The 25982-nt window shown below is 31.0% G+C and overlaps 2 protein-coding genes across 2 annotated transcripts; one reads left to right on the top strand and one right to left on the bottom strand.

Annotated features, from left to right (window-relative positions):
• Nucleotides 1–3825: 3825 nt before the first annotated feature.
• LOC142229893 (uncharacterized) lies at nucleotides 3826–11217 on the bottom strand. The gene is made up of 2 exons (XM_075300466.1): nucleotides 10708–11217; nucleotides 3826–5284 (listed from the first exon to the last, which is right to left on the bottom strand). The coding sequence occupies exons 1-2, from the start codon at nucleotides 10967–10969 to the stop codon at nucleotides 3885–3887; spliced, it is 1662 nt and encodes a 553-aa protein (XP_075156581.1). The 5' UTR covers nucleotides 10970–11217; the 3' UTR covers nucleotides 3826–3884.
• An 8492-nt stretch (nucleotides 11218–19709) lies between these two features.
• On the top strand, nucleotides 19710–25152 carry LOC142229865 (27 kDa hemolymph protein). Its single transcript, XM_075300444.1, has 2 exons — nucleotides 19710–19995; nucleotides 24186–25152. The coding sequence occupies exons 1-2, from the start codon at nucleotides 19845–19847 to the stop codon at nucleotides 24947–24949; spliced, it is 915 nt and encodes a 304-aa protein (XP_075156559.1). The 5' UTR covers nucleotides 19710–19844; the 3' UTR covers nucleotides 24950–25152.
• Nucleotides 25153–25982: the final 830 nt, after the last annotated feature.

Below are 25982 nucleotides of genomic sequence, written 5' to 3'. Positions count from 1 at the left end.
ACTCCGATTTAATTGGAATTTTGCACAGGTAGTAAAATTAGCATTGCAACTATGCGTGCCAAATTTGATTGAAATCGGTTCAGATTTGGATATATCTCCCATATATAGCTTTCGCCCGATTTACACTCATATGACCACAGAGGCCAATTTTTAACTCCGATTTAGTTGAAATTTTGCACAGGGAGTAGAATTAGCACTGTAGCTATGCGTGCTAAATTTGGTTGAAATCGGTTCAGATTTAGATATAGCTCCCATATATATGTTTTTCTGATTTCGAAAAAAATTGTAAAATACAACATTTTCCTTGTAAAATCGCCACTGCTTAGTCGAAAAGTTGTAAAAATGACTCTAATTTTCCTAAACCTCTAATACGTATATATCGAGCGATAAATCATTAATAAACTTTTTCGAAGTATCCTTAAAATTGCTTCAGATTTAAACGTTTCCCATATTTTTTTTTTACTATCATTGTGTTCCACCCTAGTGCATTAGCCGACTTAAATTTTGAGTCTATAGATTTTGTAGAAGTCTATCAAATTCTGTCCAGATCGAGTGATATCTAAATGTATGTATTTGGGACAATATATATAGCCCCCAACACATTTGACGGATGTGATATGGTATCGAAAATTTAGATCTACAAAGTGGTGCAGGGTATAATATAGTCGACTTTAGACTTTCCTTACTTGTTTTTTATAGAAAATTTTGTCAAAATTTTATTTCTATAGAAAATGTTGTCAAAATTTTATTTCTATAGAAAATTTTGTCAATATTTTATTTCTATAGCCAATTTTGTCAAAATTTTATTTCTATAGAAAATTATGTCATAATTTTATTGCTATAGAAAATTTTCTCAAAAATTTATTTCTATGGAACATTTTCTCCAAATTTTATATTTTGTAGAAAATTTTGTCAAAATTTTATGTCTGTATAAAATTTTGCCACAATTTTATTTCTATAGAAAAATTTGTCAAATATTTATTTCTAAAAATTTGTCAAAAATTTATTTCTATAGAAACATTTGTCAAAAAATTATTTCTATAGAAAATTCTGTCAACATTTTATTTCTATAGAAAATTTTTTCAAAATTTGATTTCTATAGAAAATTTAGTCAAAATTTTATTTCTGTAGAAAATTTTGTCAAAATTTTATTTCCATAGAAAATTTTCAATAAAAGTCAAAACACCAAGAAACAAAAATAGAAAATTTTCTCAAAATTTTATATCTATAAAATACTTACTCAATATTTTATTTCTATAGCAACTTTTGTCAATTTTTTTCTATAGGAAATGTTCTCAAAATTTTATTTCTATAAAAAATTTTAACAAAAATTATTTCTGTAAAAAATTTTGTCAAACTTTCATTTCTATAGAAAATTCTGTCAAACTTTTTTTTATAGAAAATTTTGTCAAAATTTTATTTCTATAGAAAAAGTTGTCAAATATTTATGTCTAAAAATTTGTCAAAAATTTCTTTCTATAGAAACATTTGTCAAAAAATTATTTCTATAGAAAATTCTGTCAAAATTTTATTTCTATAGACAATTTTGTCAAAATTTTATTTCTATAAAAAATTTTGTCAAAATTTTATTTCTATAGACAATTTTGTTAAAATTTTATTTCTATAGAATATTTTTTCAAAATTTTATTTTTATAGGAAATTACCTCAAAATACTATTTCTATTGAAAATTTTTTAAAAATTTTATTTCTATAGAAAATTTTGTCAAAATTTTATTTCTATAGAAAATTTTGTCAAAATTTTATTTCTATAGAAAATTTTGTCAAAATTTATTTCTTCAGAAAATTTTGTCAAAATTGTATTTTTAATAGAATTTTTTTTTGTATGTCTTTATAAAATTTTGCCACAATTTTATTTCTATAGAAAAGATTTGTCAAAAATTTATTTCTTCAGAAAATTTTGTCACAAAATTTATTTCTATAGAAAATTTTGTCAAAATTTGTATTCTAAAGAAAATTGTGTCACAATTTCGTATTCTAAAGAAAATTTTGTCAAGATTTTATTTCTATAGAAAAATTTGTCAAAATTTTGTTTCTATAGAAAATTTTGTCAAAATTTTATATTCTATAGAAAATTTTGTCACAATTTTACATCTTTATAAAAAATTTTGTCAAAATTGTATATTCTTTAGAAAATTTTGTCATAATTCTATTTCTATAGAAAAAATTTCACAATTTTATTTCTATAGAAAATATTGTCAAAATAGAAAATTTTGTCACAATTTTACATCTTTATAAAAAATTTTGTCAAAATTGTATATTCTATAGAAAATTTTGTCACAATTTTATTTCTATAGAAAATATTGTCAAAATTGTATTTCTATGAAAAAAAAAGTGTTATAGAAAATATTTTCAAAATTTTATTTTAATAAAAAGTTTTCTCAATATTTTTTTCTATACAAAATTGTCTCCAAATTTTATTTTTATATAAAATATTGTCAAATATTTTCTTCTACAGAAAATGTTGTCGCAATTTTTTTCTACAGAAAATTTTGTCACAATTTTACTGATATAGAAAATTTCGTCTCAATTTTATTGCTTTTGAAAATTTTGTCCAAATTTTATTTCTATAGAAAATTTTGTCACAATTTTATATTCTAAAAAAATTTTGTCAAAATTTTATTTCTTTAATTTTGTTACAATTTTGTATTCTAAAGAAAATTTTGTCCAAATTTTATTTCTATAGAAAATTTTGTCGCAATTTTGTATTCTAAAGAAAATTTTGTCAAGATTTTATTTTTATAGAAAAATTTGTCAAAATTTTATTTCTATAGAAAATTTTGTCAAAATTTTATATTCTATAGAAAATTTTGTCACAATTTTACATCTTTATAAAAAATTTTGTCAAAATTGTATATTCTATAGAAAATTTTGTCACAATTTTATTTCTATAGAAAATATTGTCAAAATTGTATTTCTATGAAAAAAAAGTGTTATAGAAAATATTTTCAAAATTTTATTTTAATAAAAAGTTTTCTCAATATTTTTTTCTATACAAAATTTTCTCCAAATTTTATTTTTATATAAAATATTGTCAAATATTTTCTTCTACAGAAAATGTTGTCGCAATTTTTTTCTACAGAAAATTTTGTCACAATTTTACTGATATAGAAAATTTCGTCTCAATTTTATTGCTTTTGAAAATTTTGTCCAAATTTTATTTCTATAGAAAATTTTGTCACAATTTTATATTCTACAAAAATTTTGTCAAAATTTTATTTCTTTAATTTTGTTACAATTTTTTATTCTAAAGAAAATTTTGTCAAAATTTTATATTCTTTAGAAAATTTTTGTCACAATTTTACATCTCTATAAAAAATTTTGTCAAAATTTTATATTCTATAGAAAATTTCTTCAAAATTTTATTTCTATTGAAAATTATGTCACAATTTTATTTCTATAGAAAATTTTGTCAAAATTTTATTTCTATATAAAATTTTGTAAAAATTTTATTTCTAGAGAAAAATTTGTCAAAAATTTGTTTCTTCAGAAAATTTTGTCACAATTTTATTGATATAGAAAATTTTGTCAAAATTTTATTTCTATAGAAAATTTTTTCAAAATTTTATTTCTATAGGAAATTTTTGTCAAAATTTTATTTTTATAAAAAATTTTGTCAAAATTTTATATTCTATAGAAAATTTTGTCACAATTTTATTTCTATAGAAAATGTAGTCAAAATTTTATTTCTATAGAAAATTTTCTCACAATTCTAGTGCTATAGAAAATTTTGTCAAAATTTTATTTCTGTAGAAAATTGTAGTATACCTTGCTAGGAGAAGAATAGTATTTTTTAATCAAGATAAATAAATAAATAAATAAATAAATCATTTTATTATAATTTACATTTAAAATTAAATCTTAAACTACTTCACAAAACCCAAATATCGTAAAACTTGTGTTGTTCGCTCAATCAAAGGTTCCCTAAATCGTTCCATACTGAACTCCTGACGCAGCTCACTAAAATCTTTGCCCGGATGAAAGTCATGATAATGCTGCATATGACCAAAGGTCACATTAAGGTTATGCGGCCTACAAGAATTGTTCCAAGCCACCGGGTAATGATTGTGTAGGGTGATAACTTTGGATGTTTGATGCAAACATTTTGCTGCATAGCCAATACGTGAATAATTACTGGTACGATATGGATGATTCAAGAAAAACATAAATGCTGGGGCAGGTTTAAATTCCTCTTCTCTATCATTTGTAGTAGTGGAGACAAAAGTAAAATTTTCTGGATTATAGGGAACATAGGTGTTTCGAAAACATACAGCTGAATAACCTTGGGTACAATTTTGTTCCGCTGCCTCGATCAAAGACTGATCCACAATATCCTGCCATGTTTCCAGCTCGCCCAAAGGCATTAGGATTTCATCAACATCTATAAGGGCTATATAGTCATGCTGATACATATGCCGATAGAAGCAATCATTATAGGGTATCAATTCATTCAGACGTTTATTGAATCGTGTAACACTCAACATCCAATGTTGCATATACGGAAGACCCACTACTCCTCCCACCAAAGTTATAGGACGAACTTCCACAAATCCTTCAGTCTCATAGTACGTCAAAAGTTTCTTCACATTGGGATGAACGGCAATATCATACATGTACACCTTCTCGGCCCCCAAGAGACGTTGTAATTCCAACCACTCGGCCAGACGATTGGATATATCAGCATAGGGAAAATCCAAACCTTTGACACAAACGGCAAAAGGAAGTTTTTCCTCACCCTCTGGAGGTTTCTCATAAATCACCTTTAGGATATTTGTCGGTGTATCACACTGACGATTAACAATGGCCACTGCTTTGGGTATACGAACTATTGACCCTGGTGTTTGTTTTGGTGGTACACAGGTCAGCAGGTAGGGGAAATACATGTGTGATCCACCCCAACTCCATATCGATTTATATTCGCTAATTGCCGATATTTGTGGACTATCCTGATCCTCATACCATATTTGACAATAGGATTGGGGAAAGGGCGATTTCAATTGATTGATCATTCCCAATATGCGTATAACTGGTGATGGTCCCATATCGCTGCGATCATCATAATAGGCTCCGTACAATTGAAAGGTTATATTATTAATGGTGTAAGTCTGCCAAAAGTTATTGTAGTATTTCAGCGTTTGTAGAGCTGGGAAATTTGCACAATTTAAGGATTTACGCATAGTCCGATTTTTATGACGATCTGCATAGACGAATGGTATATTGGGGAGTTTAAGTTCCAATTGCACAGCAATCTCTTCTTCGCTGGGTTCTGCAACGAAACAAAAACATGGACGTTATAGTTCAGGATTAATGATACATAACTACTTGATGTAATTTTTCAACTATACTAATAAAAATTTTATTTCTATAGAAAATTTTGTCAACATTTTATTTCTATAGAAAATTTTGTCAACATTTTATTTTTACAGAAAATTTTGTCAATATTTTGTTCCTATAGAAAATTTTGTCAAAATTTTATTGCTATAAAAAATGTTACTAGAAATTATTACAATATTTATTCGAGCTTATTGGACTGGAAGATTAAGGGAATTAATATTATTAAATTACTGAAAAGACAATGGCAGATACCCATCTCGCAAGCCTGACTATACATATACGAGTATGTTTCAGTGTTGGCCACTACACATTTCCATAGTCCTTAGCGAGATCTGGCCGGGTGAGGTGATTTAATTTGGTCGTTTTATGTTAATTTCTTAAAGAAATTTACTTACTAGAATTATTCTTCCCAAATTTAACCATTTTTTCACATCACTGTGCATCATTTTTTCGTTAACCTAGGTTAACGATCAAAATTTTATTTCTATAGAGAATTTTATCAAAATTTTATTGCTATAGAAAATTTTGTCAAAATTTTATGTCTATAGAAAATTTTGTAAAAATGTTATTTCTATAGAAAATTTTGTCAACATTTTATTTCTATAGCACATTTTTTCAAAATTTTATTGTATAAAAAATGTTATTAGAAATTATTACAATATTTATTCGAGCTTATTGGACTGGAAGATTAAGGGAATTAATATTATTAAGTTACTGAAAAGACAATGCCAGATACCCATCTCGCAAGCCTGACTATACATATACGAGTATGTTTCAGTATTGGCCACTACACATTTCCATAGTCCTTAGCGAGATCTGGCCGGGTGAGGTGATTTAATTTGGTTGTTTTATGTTATGTTTCTTAAGAAATTTATTTACGAGAATTATTCTTCCCAAATTTAACCATTTTTTCACATCACTGTGCATCATTTTTTCGTATAACCTACAATCCCGTAATCTTAGTTTTAGATTTGGATTTGTTATTACACTAATGTACCAACAAATCGAAATCTATTTTTAAAGACATTGCATTGAACTCACCTGATTGGCAACGATCAATATTTTATTTCTAAAGAAAATTTTATCAAAATTTTATTTCTATAGAACATTTTGTCAAAATTTTAGAAAATTTTGTCAAAATGTTATTTCTATAGAGAATTTTGTCAACATTTTATTGCTATAGAAAATTTTGTCAAAATTTCATTGCTATAAAAAATTTTGTCAAAATTTTATTTCTGAAAAAATTTTCTCAATATAGCAAATTTTGTCAACATTTTTCTTATATAGAAATTTTTTCAAAATTATATTTCTGTAGAATAACATATGTGAAAATTATATTACTACATAAAATGTTTGGAAATTTTTTTCTGTATAAAATGTTGTCAACATTTTTTTCTATAAAATTTGTCAAAATTTTATTTCTATAGAAAATTTTGTCAATTTTTTTCTATAGAAAATTTTGTCAAAATTTTATACCTATAGATTTTTTTTAATTTTTTTTTACTATAGAATTTTTTTTTTTTTAATTTTGTGAATTCTTTTTCGATAGAAAAATTTGTCAAAATTTCTATAGAAAAGTTTCTAAATAGTTTATTTATATAGCACAATTTTTCAAAATGTTATTTCTATAGACAATTTTGTCAACACTTGATTTCCATGGAGGATTTTGTCAAAATATAATTTCTATATAAAATATTTATATAAAAATTGTTAACATTTTATTTCTACAGAAAATTTTGTCAAAATTTGATTTCTATAGAAGATTTCGTCAAACTTTTTTCTATATATATATATATTTTTTAAATTTTATTTATTTTTTTTTTAGAAAATTTTTTCAGATTTTAATTTCTATAGGAGAATTTGCCAAATTTTATTTCTATAGAAGATTTTGTCAAAATGTTATTGCTATAAAAATTTTTTCAAAATTTTATTACTATAAAAATGTTTTGTTTCCATAGAAAGTTTCTAAATAGTTTATTTCTGTAGCACATTTTAACAAAATTTCTATAGAATTTTTTTTAAAAATTTTATTTCTATAGAAAACTTTGTCAAAATTTAATTGCTATAGATTTTTTTTATTTTTTTTTTTACTACAGATTTTTTTTTTTTTCAAAATTTTGTGATTTTTTTATATAAATAGAAAATTTTATTTCTATTGGAAATTTTCTCAAAATTTTATTTCTACAAAAAATTTTAACAAAAATTTATTTCTGTAGAAAACTTAATCAAAAATAATTTTTTTCTACAGAAAATTTTGTCAAAATTTTATTTCTATAGAAAATTTTGTCAAACTTTTATTTCTATAGAAAATTTAGTCAAAATTTTTATTTCTATAAAAATTTTGTCAAAATTTTATTTCTATAGAAAATTTTGTCCAAATTTGATTTCAGTAGAAAATTTTGTCAAAATTTTATTTCCATAGAAAATTTTCTCAGAATTTTATATCTATAAAAAACATTCTCAATATTTTATATCTATAAAAAACTTTCTCAATATTTTATTTCTATAGCAAATTTTGTCAATTTTCTTTCTATAGGAAATGTTCTCAAAATTTTATTTCTATAAAAAATTTTAACAAAAATTTATTTCTTAAAAAATTTTGTCAAACTTTCATTTCTATAGAAAATTTTGTCAAAATTTTATTTCTATAGAAAATTTTGTCACATTTGATTTCTATAGAAAATTTTGTCAAAATTTTATGTCTGTAGAAAATTTAATTGCTATAGAATTTTTTTATTACTATAGAATTTTTTTTTCAAAATTTTGTGATTTTTTTTTTCTATAGAAAATTTTCTCAAAATTTTATTTCTATTGGAAATTTTGTCAACATTTTATTTCCATAGGGGCTTTGTCATAATATTATTTCTATATAAAATTTCTATATAAAAAAAGTTATTAAAATTTTATTTCTATAGAAAATTTTGTCAACATTTTATTTCTATAGAAACTTTTTTTCAAAATTTTATATTTATGAAAAACTTTCTCAATATTTGATTTATATAGCAAATTTGGTGAATTTTTTTCTATAGGAAATGCTCTCAAAATTTTATTTCTATAGAAAATTTTAACAAAAATTTATTTCTGTAGAAAATTTCATCAAAAAAATTATTTTTTTCTATAGAAAATTTTTTCAAACTTTCATTTCTATAGAATATTTTGTCAAACTTTTATTGTATAGAAAATTTTGTCAAAATTTGATGTCTATAGAAAATTTTGTCAAAATTTTATTTCTGTCTGTCTTTCTGTCTGTTGTAATCACTCTACAGCCTTCAATAATGGCGCTAGTGTCCTTTTGTTTGCAGGCAAGTCAAGTTCGAAGATGGGCTATATCGGTCCAAGTTTTGATGTAGTCCCCATATAAACCGACCTCCCGATTTGGGGTCGTGAGCTTATAAAAACTGTAGTTTTTATCCAATTTGCTGAAATTGGAAATCTAGAAGCATTTTAGGACCACCAAAAAGTGTACCGAAAATGGTGCCTATCTGTCCATGTTTTGGTATAGCCCCCATATGGACCGATTTCCCGATTTTGCTTCTCGAGCGTCTAGAAAGAGTATTTTCTATCCGATTTTCCTGAAATTGGAAATCTAGTGGTATTTTAGGACCATAAAGAGGTGTGCTGAAAATGAGATGTATCGGTCTATGTTTTGATATAGCCTCCATATAGACAAATCTTCCGATTTTTCTTCTTGGGCTTCTAGAATCCGAAGTTTTTATTCAATTTACCTGAAATTGGAAATCTAGAGGTATTGTAGGACCACAAATACGAGTGCCAAAAATTGTGAGTATCGGTCCATGTTTTGGTATGGTACCCATATAAAACGACTTCCCGATTTGGGGTCTTTGGCTTATAGAAACCGTAGTTTTTATCCAATTTGTCTGAAATTGGAAATCTAGAGGTATTTTAAGACCATAAAGAGGTGTGCCGAAAATGGTGAGTATCGGTCCATATTTTGGTATAGCCCCCATATAGACCGATTTCCCGATTTTTCTTCTTGGACTTCTAGAATCCGAAGTTTTTATCCTATTTGCCTGAAATTAGAAATCTAGAGGTATTTTCGGGTCATAAAGAGGTGTGCCGAAAACGGTGAGTATCGGTCCATATTTTAGTATAGCCACCATAAGAACGATCTCCCGATTTAACTCCTTGGGTTTCTAGAAACCGTAGTTTTTATCTGATTTGCCTGAAATTGTAAATATTCTGGTATTTTAGGCTCACAAAAACGTGTATCGGATTAAGTTTTTATCGATCTATTTGGTAATGCCTCCATATAGACCGACTTCACATCTTGAGGGTGTAGAAGGCGCACTGATCATGAAAATTGCTTGAAACTCAATGTAAAATTTCCAGATTTTACTTCTACAGATTTAAGATTTCTAATCAAGAAGTTATTTTATATTTTTCTTGCACACTTACAAGAGATGTTAATGATTCCTCTAAAACTCAAACAAAAATGGTTCTTATAAATCCAGAATCTGATATAGTCCTCATAGGTGAAATCTTTAAATTTATCTTCGGGAAGTGTCCTCAAGTCCTCAAGCCCTCCTGAAATTTCAAAGGAAACCCTAATATTTGGTTCATGGTGGTGGGTATTTAAGATTCGGCCCGGCCGAACTTACTGATGTATATACTTGTTTTTTTTTTTCTATAGGAAATGTTCTCAAAATTTTATTTCTATAGAAAATGTTGTCAAAATTTTATTTCTTTCGAACATTTTCTCAAAATTTTATTTCTTTCGAACATTTTCTTAAAATTTTATTTCTATCGAACATTTTCTCAAAACTAAATTGCTATAGAAAATTTTGTCGAAAATTTTATTTCTCAATAAAATTTTGTCGCACATTTTATTTCAATAGAGAATTTTGTCAAAATTTTATTTCTATAGAAAATTTTGTGAAAAGGAATATGATCACCTTCTAGGCCAGTTTATTCTACTTCTTAATCTCCATATGGACTTAATACGTTTTAATAATATTTTTATAATAATCAATCACTTGCTTTTTGACTTCAGATAATGCAAATTGCATTTCATGGTATTTTGTTTATTTTGAACAATAAAAATTCAAAACATAATACTCGAAGAGTTCTTTCTTTTTTTGTAACAAAATCGCGAGTTAATATCAGATATGGGAAAATACTCATCTTATGCTCTCTTTCTCTCTCTCTCTCCATCGCTCTATCTCACAATATCGTTATGCATAGATCAATTCAAGGCTAACTTAAGTTTATCAAGAAAGCAAAAGAAAAGAGAATAATGAGATGATTAAGCCCTTAGCATAATTACAGAAAATCAATAAAAAAAGAAACCGACCATTAACTTCTAGACATTTTAATAACTCAATTTTTTAAACTTACCTTTATAACTATAATCAGCATATGGATCTTCATCCAAAGGATCCCCCTCATTTTGTGGAAATTGCTGCTGATGATGGTCCTGCGTTTTTTCAACATTTGACGAAGATTGATTGCCTTGGTCAATTTGGTAATCCAAAGATTTCAAAAGTTTTTGATAGTAATAACTGTGGCCATCATTGAAAACTGTCATTGCCAAGATAACGAAGAGCCATACAAAGATGACAAATGTTAGAAATTTTAAAATTTTTGATTTGGGTGCCATTCAAAATTCGATCAATCACTTTCTTGAAGGGAATCCCACATTGATTCTTATTAAACGGATTTTTATTAACCGATTTTAAGGTCTTGTGTGGCACTTTTTTAAAATTTCCTTTGTTCAAATTGGTTTTTCTTCCTCACTAGTAATTGATCCGCTATTCGTTAGTATTCCATGTAAATTAAAACTAAATCACAAAATTGGTCTAATGAATTCATTTCCTACGCTATATGTCTGACCAGTTGTTGTTATCACTCTTCCTATATTCGATAATTCTTGATGGGTTGAACAAACAACTAACTATTGCTATTGCCTCAATGCAAAAGAGAGGGCTGAGATAAGTACGATAGGAGATTAGAAGTGGTAAGCCAATGTTGCCAGATTGCCTATTGGTATTGTCTAGGGATTTATTGGGATTTATCCTATTCTCGATGTCCCCGAATAGTGACCTGGCACTTATCCAATGCCGATATGGTCAACCACGAAGACTAACCTGAGAGTTGATTAAGTGCTCAGTTTAACAGCTTGGCTGATAAGTCCACGGTCTGACACATAGATGGCGTCGCTAGTATTAAATGCATATTATTTTTATATAGTACCAACCTTCAAATGATTCGCGTCAAAATTTGACGTCTGTAAGTCAATTAGTTTTTAAGATAGAGCGTCTTTTGTGAAGCAACTTTTGTTATTGTGAAAAAAATGGGAAAAAAAGGAATTTCGTGTTTTGATAAAATACTGTTTTCTGAAGCGAAAAAATACGGTTGAAGCAAAAACTTGGCTTGATAATGAGTTTCCGGACTCTGCCGCAGGGAAACCAACAATAATTGATTGGTATGCAAAATTCAAGCGTGGTGAAATGATCACGGAGGACGGTGAACGCAGTGGACTCCCGAAAGAGGTGGTTACCGACGAAACCATTAAAAAAATCCCAAAAATGATTTTGAATGACCGTAAAATGAAGTTGATCGAGATAGCAGAGGCCTTAAAGATATCAAAGGAACGTGTTGCTCATATCATTCATCAATATTTGGATATGCGGAAGCTCTGTGCAAAATGGGTGCCGCGCGAGCTCACATTTGACCAAAAACAACAACGTGTTGATGATTCTGAGCGGTGTTTGCAACTGTTAACTCGTAATACACCCGAGTTTTTCCGTCGATATGTGACAATGGATGAAACATGGATCCATCACTACACTCCTGAGTCCAATCGACAGTCGGCTGAGTTGACAGCGACCGGTGAACCGTCTCCAAAGCGTGGAAAGACTCAAAGTCCACTGGCAAAGTAATGGCCTCTGTTTTTTGGGATGCGCATGGAATAATTTTTATCGATTATCTTGAGAAGGGAAAAACCATCAACAGTGACTATTATATGGCGTTATTGGAGCGTTTGAAGGTCGAAATCGCGACAAAATGGCCCCCTATGAAGAAGAAACAAGTATATACGACCGTAAGTTCGGCCAGGCCGAATCTTATGTACCCACCACCATGGATTGCGTAGAAACTTCTACGAAAGACTGTCATCCACAAATTTCAACTCACATGGTTGTTAAATATCACGTACCAAATTTCAACCAGATCGGATGAATTTTGCTTCTCCAAAAGGCACCGGAGGTCAAATCTGGGGATCGGTTTATATGGGAGCTATATCTTACTATGGACTGGTAGGAACCAATTCGTGCATGGTTGTTGGATACGCTATACTAATATCACGTACCAAATTTCAAACGAATGGGAAGAATTTTGATCTTCCAAGGTGCTCCGGAGGTCAAATCTGGGGATCGGTTTATATGCGGCCTATATATAATTATGGACCGATATCGACCAATTTTTGCATGAGGGTTTGAGGCCATATATTAACATCACGTACCAAATTTCAACTGAATCAGATAAATTTTGGTCTTCCAAGAGGCTCTGGACGTCAAATCTGGTGATCGGTTTATATGAGGGCTATATATAATTATGGACCGATATGGACCAATTTTTTCATGGTTGCTAGAGACCATATACTAACACCATGTACCACATTTCAGCCGTATCGGATGAAATTTGCTTCTCCTAGAGGCTCTGCAAGCCAAATCGGGGGATCGGTTTATATGGGGGCTATATATAATTATGGACCGATGTGGACCAATTTGTGCATGGTTGTTAGAAACCATATACTAACACCATGTACCAAATTTCAGCCGGATCGGAAGAAAATTGTTTCTCTTAGAGGCTCTGCAAGCCATATCGGGGGATCGGTTTATATGGGGGCTATATATAATTATGGACCGATGTAGACCAATTTTTGCATGGTTGTTAGAGACCATATACTAACACCATGTACCAAATTTCAGCCGGATCGGACCGATATGGCCCATTTGCAACATCCGATCTACATCAATAACAACTTTTTGTGCCAAGTTTCAAGTCGATAGCTTGTTTCGTTCGGAAGTTAGCGTGATTTCAACAGACGGACGGACGGACGGACATGCTCAGATCGACTCAGGATTTCACCACCACCCAGAATATATATACTTTATGGGGTCCTAGAGCAATATTTCGATGTGTTACAAACGGAATGGCAAAGTTAATATACCCCCCATCCTATGGTAGAGGGTATAAAAAGTGTTGTTCCACCAAGACAATGCACCGTGCCACAAGTCATTGAGAACGATGGCAAAAATTCATGAATTGGGCTTCGAATTGCATCCCAACCCACCGTATTCTTCAGATCTGGCCCCCAGCGACTTTTTCTTGTTCTCAGACCTCAAAATGATGCTCGCAGGGAAAAATTTTGGCTGCAATGAAGAGGTGATCGCCGAAACTGAGGCCTATTTTGAGGCAAAACCGAAGGAGTACTACCAAAATGGTATCAAAAAATTGGAAGGTCGTTATAATCGTTGTATCGCTCTTGAAAGGAACTGGAAATTTCTCCACAAGATTGGGGAGCAATAGTGCCTTAAAGATCTTGGCTTAGTGTCGGAGGTGGTCTGTACAATTCACACTTCCTCTAGACTTTGTCCTGCTTCTGTAGTGAAATCATTCTACTCAATTTCCAGATATCGGGCTATAATGAGTGCTTCCCAGGACAATTGGAAGCCACCGTGGTGCAATTGTTAGCATGCCCGCCTTGCATACACAGAGTAGTGGATTCCAACCCAGTTTCGATCCAACACCCAAAAAGTTGTTCAGCGTCGCATAATCCACACTCAGTAATGCTGGTGACATTTCCGAGTGTTTCAAAGCTTCTCTAAATAGTTTCACCGCAATATGGAACACCGTTCGGACTCGGCTATAAAAATGAAGTCCCTTGTCATAGAATCGGGCAGCACTCAGTGAGAAGATAAAATTTCACCGCTGTGGTGTCACAATGAACTAAATAGTCTAAGGAGTCCGAAACATCGGGCTACCACTGTACCTAACCTAACCTAAGGTCAAATTGAGATGTCTGGTCAAGTACTCAAGTACCACTATTCCCACATTCTTTAACATCAACATTGAAATTCCTTCAGGGTCTAACGTCTTGGATGGCTTCGAGCTGTTGATGGCATTGGTAACTTTGGCTAAGGTAAATTAGGGTGTGTCGGTGGATCGGATACTAAAACTGGGACGAATGACCTTCATTTTCTCTCTAAAACAATCGGGTTGCTCAATAAACTGTCATTTAAATAACGGATCAGTTACCGTCTCGTCGCCATAGATGACTGGGTCCGAGGAGGCACTTACTGTAGGCCAAAACTTACCTGTCCTTAGGTTACATTGCTTCAAGTGCGTGGATGATGTCCCGTAACACCTTCTGACCAACATGCACATGGGAGCGGACGGGAGCTGACTGAAGTGGCGATCGATGTAATCTCTGTATCGGCCATGGTTAGGTTAGGTTAGGTGGCAGCCCGATGTATCAGGCTCACTTAGACTATTCAGTCCATTGTGATACCACAGTGGTGAACTCTTCTCTTATCACTGAGTGCTGCCCGATTCCATGTTAAACTCAATGACAAGGGACCTCCTTTTTATATCCGAGTCCGAACGGCGTTCCACATTGCAGTGAAACCACTTAGAGAAGCTTTGAAACACTCAGAAATGTCACCAGCATTACTGAGGTGGGATAATCCACCGCTGCAAAACTTTTTGGTGTTCGCTCGAAGCAGGAATCGAACCCACGACCATGTGTATGCAACCATGCTAACCATTGCACCACGGTGGCATCCGCCATAGTTGGTTTTCTTTTGTTCGATAAACCTTCGGTATTCAAAGGTTATAAGATCGAAGAGTCTTACCCCAGTGAAATAAAAGGTTACCGGGAAACACCTAATATCCGACCATGCGACGCTAAATATATTTCTGTCGAACTGCTGCAATCACTAATAATTATGCGGAAGCCTCTGGTTCACCGTGCACATTGCAGAGGCATCAACCTGCTCTGCCAATGCTATGCCTTTCTGGCCATTTTTCAGGTGAGAATCCCAAAACTCATGGTGGGCATTTAAGTCTCCTAGCACCAAACGGTTATGCCCGCCACTGGAACATCCTCTGAGCAACATGAAAATGAACGGAGACGGGAGTCCACTCAACGAATATCGGTGTAGTCTCTAAAGCCGTCCCTATTTTCTTTCTTATCGTTGAAAAATGACCAGCATTCAGAAGTTATTAAAATGGGACGTTATGTCAATGGAGAGAATTGTAGGGAGGTGGTCTAATCCATTAGGGCACAACTATTATAAGACCTGTCGACGTTTAGCATATGTGTGGCGAACAACTGCAACCAACTATAAAAAGAAGCCTCTCGCTTGCCGCGCGAATTTGCGGAGTCATCGATCTGCTCTGCCTTTCTGGTCTTTCCCAAAACTCATGGTTGGCGCCAACCAGTTATGCCCACACAAGAACCACTCGCTTTACAGGCTATAACCTGGAGCACAGCTACCAACCTGGTCGGAGCGGTGTAATATGAAATCCCGGCCTCGACCACCATTCTCAGTAGACGTTTAGCTTCGTCTTGTCGCGACCTGGATTCTCAGTAGCCTTTCCTCTCCGGGGAGATGAACATGGAGGAACTTTTTATGTTCTTTCCATCGAATAGAATTGAGAGCGATAGAGAGAAAGAGTATAGTGTTTTGAACAGCAAGGGGGAGGCTTTCAATTATTAACAAAGTTTCTGATGCTAAACTTAATGTCCCGGAACACCGCAACGATGGTCGGGGAGAAATGACGGGTTGCAAGGACGCGGACCTGGTGACGCTGATGATATTTCTACCGAACTGCTGCATTCTTTCATCGAGGGGCTGCCATCTCTAGTTCCACATGCAAAATGTGGGAGACATCGATCTGCTCTGCCAAAGCTATGCCTCTCGGGTGATTACCCAGATGAGAATGCGAAAGCTCATGATTGGCAATGAAGTCTCCTTGCTCCAAAAGTCATGCCCTCACAACAGCCACTCAATATGCAGACTATAACCTGGGCACGGTAACCAATCTGCTCGGGGCGGTATAATATGAAAGCCAGGCTTTCACCTCCATCCTTACGCAGCACTTTCTATCCATTCTGCAAGCGCAAGCTACAGTTGACGTTTAGCTTCTTCTCGTCGAGTCATCATAAGTTATTAAAATGGGATGTTCTCTCAATGGAGAGAATTTTAGGGAGGTGCTCCAATCCAACTGAAATGACGGGTTGTCGGGAAACGCCTATCATCAGACCAGGCGACGCAAAACCTATGTCTGGCGAACTGCTAATAACCACCCATAATTCTCGTGGGAGGCACGTGTTCGCAATGCGAATTGCGGAGTCATCGATCTGCTCGGCCTCTTTGGTCGTTACCTAAAAGAAAATGCCAATGTTCACGCTGGGCATTGAAGTTTAGCTTCGTACCGCCGCGTCCTTGATTCTTAGTAGCCTTTTCTCAGCGAGGAGTTAAGTCATGCCTAAAAACTTTCGATGTACGCTACATATTATAGAATTAAGAGTGAGAGATAAACAGAGATCATGGTGTTTTAAACAGCGAGAGAGATTGCGTAGGCTTTAAATTGTTCAAAATCTTTCTGCCCAATCTGATGCTAAACATGAATTTCCGGAACACCGATCGTCGGATCGAGATATTCTCTGCAGCCGTCCCAGGGGTTTTCTTTCCTTTTGGTTGATAAACGTTCGGCGTTCAAAAGTTATGGAGTCGAAGGTTGATCGATGGAGAGTATCGAGGCAAAATGGTCTGATCCCAGTGAAATGGTGGGTTGCCAGAACTCGGACCTGGTGACGCTGGAGATTTTTCTGGCGAACTACTGCTTTCTTTCATAATTCTCCTGGCAGCCTCTCGTTCAATGTGTAAAATGTGGGAGACATCGATCTGCTCTGCCAATGCTATGCCTCTCTGGTGATTACCCAGACGAGAATACCAAAGCTCATGATGGCCAATGAAGTCTCCTAGCACCAAACGGTTATGCCCGCACTACATTCACTCAATGTGCAGACTCGAACCTGGAGCACAGCAACTAACCGGAGTTATTGTACATTTCTACCGCGGCAGTCTCGAATTCTTATTCAACCGTCGAACTGAACGGACGTGTTTTCTAATAGCGGAGTATTTCATCGTAATAAGTACTTATTACGAATTTCACGTGTGGTGGAAATAATAAACCACCATGCAGCGAAATTCAAAGTCATCCACTTGCTAACTTCAGGGCCCAGTGGACGGGTAACGACTAAAGTTATAAATTTGGGCAGCGACCAAGAGTTAGGCCCAATTAGTCGACCTGTAGACGGGTCGACTGGCGGTGACACTTTGGCAAGTCGAACCTTTTCTAAGGTGACGACATCAAAAGGAGGCAATCCCTCTCGAAAGAGATTCAAGGAACGAAGAAATGCTTTGTTTATCCTAAAGAAATTAGGATCAGTCGACCCAAGCACGTTGTCGGCTAAGCAAAGCGATTCCTTAAAATGGGCTCAAGGAATTCTTGAAGCTGGAAAAAGGGAACGATCACCGGATGAGCTGCCATCCTCTAAACGGGATCAAAGATCGTTTGCCTCAGTTGCAAAAGACAGCCTTGTGATGGCTATTATTAATAAAGGAGCATTGGACGGTATGATTCCAAGGCAAAAATGGGGGGAAATTGAGAACGCGATGTCTTGTGTCTACTCAGAGGTGCGAAAAAAGTTTCCCGGACCAAGTCCTCGACGGCAAGATGCTGGATGGTATCAAGGACGATATAAGTTAATAGCTTTTGCGGACCAGAGGTCTATAGATTGCTTTAAAGCTGCATTGATGCTAATTGGTGAAGTTTGGGAAGGAGCCGCTTTGGAGTTAGTCGATAAAAAAGACATACCAGCTAAACCTAGAGCACATGCATGGATACCGGCAAACCCTCCTGATCCTGAGTCAATACTAGAGAGGCTAAAATAATGTAACCCTAACCTAACCTAACCATCCACCCGGAGAAATAGGCCTATACCGCTCCTATCAGAGGACTATGAAAGCCAGGCCTCAACCTCTATTCCTTGTGCGTTCCTTAGGTTAGGTTAGGTTAGGTTAAGTGGCAGCCCGATGTATCAGGCTCACTTAGACTATTCAGTCCATTGTGATACCACAGTGGTGAACTTCTCTCTTATCACTGAGTGCTGCCCGATTCCGTGTTAAGCTCAATGACAAGGGACCTCCTTTTTATAGCCGAGTCCGAACGGCGTTCCACATTACAGTGAAACCACTTAGAGAAGCTTTGAAACCACCAATCACCAACATTACTGAGTTGGGATAATCCACCGCTGAAAAACTTTTTGGTGTTCGGTCGTAGCAGGAATCGAACCCTCGACCTTGTGTATGCAAGGCGGGCATGCTAACCATTGCACTACGGTGCCTCCCTTGTGCGTTCCTTACACAGTCCATTGTATCCATCAAGCAAGCGCAAGATACAGTTCACGTTCAGCACTCTCTGGGAATAGGGAATATTGAATACGAGTCAAGAGGGCACAGCATTCTGGCACGTAGGTAGTCAGTACGACTGTATTCTCGGTTACAGAATCGCACCCAATCCACGTACCGGTTACACCTCACCGAAGAAGAACGATGGTATATTTAGTTTCTCAGACCGAACATCGCCACTTTGAGAAGCTTTCAAAAGCACACCATCATTTCTAAGACCATGACTAAAGAGCTTTTGGTGTTCGGCCGACCGAATAGGATGGAGAGTGGGAAGGAGAGCCTAATATTTTAAACTGCGAGGAGGACATTGCATGGACTCTCACTTGATGACCACCAAACAATTTTCCCAGCACTGTGCGACCATGACTAAAGAGCTTTGGGTTTTCGGCCGATCAAATAGGATAGTCAGTGGGAAGAAGAGCCTAAAGTTTTAAACTGCAAGGAGGAGATTCCACGGACTCAGACCATCACGTAATTTTCACATTATTCCCAGCACTGTGTCGAGTGATTAAATTGTTGACAATTATTACCCTAGTAGGATATAAATGAAACAACTAAACTATTGTGATAACATTCCTCTCCCTCTCCCCTCGCTTGATCAAATCACATTGTGGCTTCATCATAAACATTGCGTTGACAATGTTGTACTTTGTCACCTCACTTACAGTGTGTAGCGAAATTCGGACTAATTGAATGTTTACGGGGGTTACTATCGGCGATAAGATTATGTTTTTTTTTCTGCTGCTATACCTTTTGGCCGTCAATTCGATAAAATGGCATTCTTATTGATAAAGTGATAGGCATTTTTGTGGGGGGAGGCATAAACACCACTGAGTAGAACAAAAACTTGATCGTGTAGTCAGTAGTGTTGCGGTGCTATTGCTAGGCAACGGTTTTGTTCGAATTTAATTAGGTCTCGGGTTCTTGGAAAATCGAGTTTTGAAGATTCTTTGGATATTTTTCAAAGAATAATACTCGTAATTGTTGATAATGTTAAAATTCCGTTTATTTATTGTTACGATCGTAGCCCTTGTCAGCGTTTTGCTGATGAGTCAAACATCAGTGGAAGCCACGGATCAAATTGATCAACTGAAAAATCAATTTTTACCCGCCCAGCTGAGGAATACAAATTTAACTGCAGGTAATTCAAAATGGGAAAGTGCATGAGAGATAATTTCCAAAAAAAGGTATGGGTGGCATTGTCAAATGGGAAAAGTTTGAAAAACAGGTTTCTTTGTTTGCCGTAGTGGATTTTGACGATTTTTATACCCACTACCTAACGACAAGTGATAAAAGTGTATAAGTTTTACCATTCCATTCGCAATACATAGAAATTTTCTACAAAATTAAAATTTTGACAAAATTTTCTATGGAAATAAAATGTTGACAAAATTTTCTATGGAAATAAAATTTTGACAAAATTTTCTACAAAAATGAAATTTTGACAAAATTTTATACAAAAATGAAAATTTTGACAAAATTTTCTATAGAAATAAAATTTTGATAAAATTTTCTGTAGAAATACAATTTTGCCAATTTTTTTCAAAAGAAATAAAATTTTGAGAAAATTTACTATAGAAATAAAATTTTTACAAAATTTTCTATGAAATAAAATTTTGATAAAATTTTGTATAGAAATAAAATTTTGACAAAATTTTGTATAGAAATAAAAATTTGAGAAAATTTTCTACAGAAATAACATTTCAAGATAATTTTGTATAGAAATAAAATTTTGAAAAAATTTTCTATACAAATAAAATTTTAATAAAATTTTCCATAGAAATAAAATTGTGACAAAATTTTGTATAGAAAAAAATTTTCACAAAATTTTCTATAGAAATAAAATTTTGCCAAATTTTTCAATAGAAATAAAATTTGGACAACATTTTGTAGGAAAATAAAATTTTGACAAAATTTTCTATAGAAATAAAATCTTTACAAAATTTTCTGTAGAAATAAAATTTTTACAAAATTTTCTATGAAATAAAATTTTGACAAAATTTTGTATAGAAAAAAATTTTGAGAAAATTTTCTAAAGAAATGACATTTTAAGATAATTTTGTATAGAAATAAAATTTTGAGAAAATTTTCTACAGAAATAAAATTTTGATACAATTTTCCATAGAAATAAAATTGTGACAAAATTTTGTATAGACATAAAAATTTCACAAAATTTACTATAAGAATAAAATTTTGACAAAATTTTCTATGGAAATAAAATTTTGCCAAATTTTTCAATAGAAATAAAATTTGGACAAAATTTTGTAGGAAAATAAAATTTTGACAAAATTTTCTATAGGACTAAAATTTTGACAAAATTTTCTATTGAAATAAAATTTTTACAAAATTTTCTATAGAAATAAAATTTTGCAAAATTTTTCACAAGAAATAAAATTTTAAGACATAAATTTTTGCCAAAATTTTCTATAGAAATGATATTTTGACAAAAAAAAAAAACGAAATACAATTTTGAGAAAATTTTCTTTAGAAATAAAATTTTGACAAAATTTTCTGTAGAAATAAAATTTTTACAAAATTTTCTATGAAATAAAATTTTGACAAAATTTTCTATGAAATAAAATGTTGACAAAATTTTGTATAGAAATAAAATTTTCTATAGAAATAACATTTTAAGATAATTTTGTTTGGAAATAAAATTTTGAGAAAATTTTCTATAGAACTAAAATTTTGATAAAATTTTCTGTAGAAATACAATTTTGCCAATTTTTTTCAAAAGAAATAAAATTTTGAGAAAATTTTCTATAGAAATAAAATGTTTACAAAATTTTCTATGAAATAAAAATTTGACAAAATTTTGTATAGAAATAAAATTTTGAGAAAATTTTCTACAGAAATAACATTTCAAGGTAATTTTGTATAGAAATAAAATGTTGAGAAAATTTTCTATGGAAATAAAATTTTGATAAAATTTTCCATAGAAATAATTTCCATTGACAAAATTTTGTAAAGAAAAAAATGTTCACAAAATTTTCTATAGAAATAAAATTTTGCCAAATTTTTCAATAGAAATAAAATTTGAACAAAATTTGGTAGGAAAATAAATTTTTTACAAAATTTTCTATGAAATAAAATTTTGACAAAATTTTGTATAGTAATAAAATTTTGAGACAATTTTCTATAGAAATAACATTTTATGATAATTTTGTATAGAAATAAAATTTTCTACAGAAATAAAATTTTGATAAAATGTTCCATAGAAATAATATTGTGACAAATTTTTGTATAGACATAAAAATTTCACAAAATTTACTATAGGAATAAAATTTTGACAAAATTTTCTATGGAAATAAAATTTTGCCAAATTTTTCAATAGAAATAAAATTTGGACAAAATTTTTTAGGAAAATAAAATTTTTACAAAATTTTCTATAGAATTAAAATCTTGACAAAATTTTCTATTGAAATAAAAGTTTGACAAAATTTTCTAAAGAAATAAAATTTTGCAAAAATTTTCACAAGAAATAAAATTTTAAGACATAAATTTTTGCCAAAATTTTCTATAGAAATGATATTTTGACAAAAAAAGAAATAAAATTTTGAGAAAATTTTCTATAGAAATAAAATTTTGACAAAATTTTCTGTAGAAATAAAATTTTTACAAAATTTTCTATGAAATAAAATTTTGACAAAATTTTGTATAGAAATTAAATGTTGAGGAATTTTTCTATAGAAATAACATTTTAAGATAATTTTGTATAGAAATAAAATTTTGAGAAAATTTTCTACAGAAATAAAATGTTGATCAAAATTTTCATAGAAATAAAATTGTGACAAAATTTCGTGTAGACATAAAAATTTCACAGAATTTACTATAGAAATAAAATTTTGACAAAATTTTCTATAGAAATAAAATTTTGACACATTTTTCAATAGAAATAAAATTTGGACAAAATTTTGTAGGAAAATAAAATTTTGACAAAATTTTGTAGGAAAATAAAATTTTGACAAAATTTTCTATAGAAATAAAATTTTGACAAAATTTTCTAAAGAAATAAAATTTTGCAAAATTTTTCACAAGAAATAAAATTTTAAGACATACATTTTTGCCAAAATTTTCTATAGAAATGAAATTTTGACAAAATTTTCTCTAGCAACAAAGTTTTGACAAAATTTTCCATAAAAATAAAATTTTGCCAAAATTTTCTATAGGCAAAAAAATTTTGAAAAATTTTCTAAAGAAATAAAATTTTAACAAAATTTTCTGTAGAAATAGAATTTTTACAAAATTTTCTATAGAAATAAAATTGTAACAACATTTTCCATAGAAATAAAATTTTGACAAAATTTTCTATAGAAATTAGAGGTGTGCGCCTGACACGAAAATGTCGTGACATGCGTGATTCACGCGTAAATCACGTGAGTCGTGAATAAAATCTGAAGCAAACTCGTGAATGTGTGTGAATGGGACCAAAATAAATATGTCGTGCGTGAGTACTAAAATCGGTTCGTGAATGTGTGTGAATAAAATTTCTGAAAAGTCATGCTCACAAAAAAAAAATCATGATTTAATTCTTACTCGTATGTTAAATGAAATTGATTTAGATGTCGAAAAAATTTTATTTATGAATTTTGTTATGAATTTTGTGAATAAATATTTGACTTCGTGAGTGTGAGTGAAATTTCACTAACGAGCACACCTCTAATAGAACTAAGATTTTGACAAAATTTTATATAGAAATAAAATTTTGTCAAAATTTTATATAGAAATAAAATTTTGACAAAATTTTATATAGAAATAAAATTTTGACAAAATTTTCCATAGAAATAAAATTTTGACAAAATTCTCTATAGAAATAAAATTTTGAAAAAATTTTCTATAGAAATAAAATTTTGACAAAATTTTCTATAGAAATACAATTTTGAGAAAATTTTCTATAGAAATAAAATTTTGACAAAGTTTTTTGTAGAAATAAAATTTTGACAAAATACAAAAGACAAAAAAAATGGAAAATTTTCTATAGATATAAAATTTTGACAAAATCTTCTACAGATATAAAATTTTGACAAAATCAGAAATAAAATTTTGACAAAATTTGCTATAGAAATAAAATTTTGACAAAATTTGCTATAGAAATAAAATTTTGACAAAATTTGCTATAGAAATTAAATTTTGACAAAATTTTCTATAGATATAAAATTTTGTCAAAATTTTATTTCTATAGAAATAAGATTTTAACAAAATTTTATATAGAAATAAGATTTTGACAAACTTTTTTATAGGATTTTAAGAATATGTTTTTTTTAATTTAAATATACATGGCCAAATTAAAAAATACTATTATTATTATTATTTTTTTTTTTTTAATTTCAGATGATCTGAAAAAAGTCTTCAAGGAAAAATGCAAAAAAGCTTCAGGTGTCGATAATTCTACCCTCTACCAAGAAGTTGAAAAGGGTAGCATTAAACTAATAGCCTGTCTCTCGACTCTGGCCAATTTAACAGCTTTACAACAGGAAATCGAAATAGCTCGACCCATGGGTGAACTTGATACAGTCTTTCATAAACATTGCCAAAAAGCTCCACAAGCCGAAAAATGTTTCCGTGAATTCAATGCGGTCGTGCAACCATGCCTGAGCCCCGAAGAAAAGTCCCAAAATGCTGTAATGATGCGCATTGTATCGGGTCTTTTGAGTTTCATGTGTGCCCGTGGTGGAGATCAAATTGCATTGTTTGTAGCCGAAGATGGTCCGGAGTGTTTGGAGGCCAATAAAGAGGCCATTACCCATTGTGCGAATACATCGTTTAGTGAATTCGTTCCCAAGAATACCATAACGGATATTTTCAATTTACCCGATTTCACATTGGAGCCAGAACACTGTATCGATTTGGCTAAATTTGAAGCTTGTACCATACACCATTTGGAACAATGTCAGGAAATAACACCAGCCAATGTAGCCGAGTCGGTATTTAAATTTGTCAAAAATGAAACCAGTTGTAAAGCCTATTTGGAGGGTAGTTCCAAGCCGAGGTCAATACTCAAGGAGCCACGCAATTCAGCCTCTAGTTTAAAGATGGGAGCTTTGACCATTTCTCTTGTGGGTCTTTTATTGGGTTTGGTGGGATTAAAAAATTAAATTTTTTATTCAATTTCTTCTTATTGTTGCTGTTATGTGATGCCATAGTGTTTCATAATTTTAAGTAAATACAAAAAAAAATATTTATTTATTAATTTTTTCCAATATTGTTATTTTTATTTGAATTACCTCAAATAGCCCTGCGTTATACAGTGCAATAAACAAACATCAAAGTGATGTGACTCATGTCATAAAGTTAAAAATTATTTGTTTGTATTCGTGGTGGTATCTTATCAATGTCCATTGGTCACTTAGCCCCAAATGGCAGCAATGGGGTCTTTATGATTCTCTGCCAATGTCAATAAAAAGTAGAGTTTATTTGCCATTCCAATTCGTCTCATTTCCCCTGAGATATCGCTTGCAATTGCCAAACAAAAGACTTTTTCTAATAAAAGAGCTTTCATTTGTTGGGACAGCTGATATCTAATTTTAATACCCTTCACCATAGAGTTGGTGGTATTAGAAGCACCGTTGCCACTCAAGCCAAAAATAATCGAACAAAATTTTACCAAAAATTTACCAAATTAAAAAAAAAATATTTTAACGTATTTGATCAAATTTTTGTCAAAATTTTATTTCTATGAAAAATTTTATTTCCATAGAAAACATTGTAAAAATTTTATTTCTATCGAAAATTTTGTTAAAATTTTATTTCTATTGAAAATTTCTTCAAAATTTTATTTTCATAGAAAATTTTATCAATATAGCAAATTTTGTCAAAATGTTATTTTTATAGAAAATTTGTCAACATTTTATTTTTACAGAAAATTTTGTCAAAATTTTATTTCTATAGAACATTTTGTCAAAATTTTATTTCTATAGAAAATATTGTCAAAACTTTATTCCTATAGAAAATTTGGTCACACTTTTATTTCTATAGAAAATTTTGTCAAAATTTTATTACTATAGAATATTTTGTCTAAATTTTATTTCTATACAAAATTTTGTCACAATTTTATTGCTATAGAAACAATCGAAATCGCTATTAGTCAACATTTTATTTCTATAGCAGATATTGTCAAAACTTTATTTC

The sequence above is a fragment of the Haematobia irritans genome, chromosome 3 (genome assembly GCF_050003625.1).
Source record: "Haematobia irritans isolate KBUSLIRL chromosome 3, ASM5000362v1, whole genome shotgun sequence".
Lineage (NCBI taxonomy): Eukaryota > Metazoa > Arthropoda > Insecta > Diptera > Muscidae > Haematobia > Haematobia irritans.
The sequence above is the reverse complement of the archived record's forward strand: the minus strand, read 5'-3'. Positions and strand labels throughout refer to the sequence as shown.

What these genes read in the sequence shown, in the direction of transcription:
- LOC142229893 (XM_075300466.1), bottom strand. Translation starts at nt 10,969, where the DNA reads ATGGCACCCAAATCAAAAATTTTAAAATTTCTAACATTTGTCATCTTT. An exon ending in TGCTGATTATAGTTATAAAG is followed by an intron (nt 5,285 to 10,707) that starts GTAAGTTTAAAA and finishes GTTTCGTTGCAG; the next exon opens with AACCCAGCGAAGAAGAGATT.
- LOC142229865 (XM_075300444.1), top strand. Translation starts at nt 19,845, where the DNA reads ATGTTAAAATTCCGTTTATTTATTGTTACGATCGTAGCCCTTGTCAGC. An exon ending in GAATACAAATTTAACTGCAG is followed by an intron (nt 19,996 to 24,185) that starts GTAATTCAAAAT and finishes TTTTAATTTCAG; the next exon opens with ATGATCTGAAAAAAGTCTTC.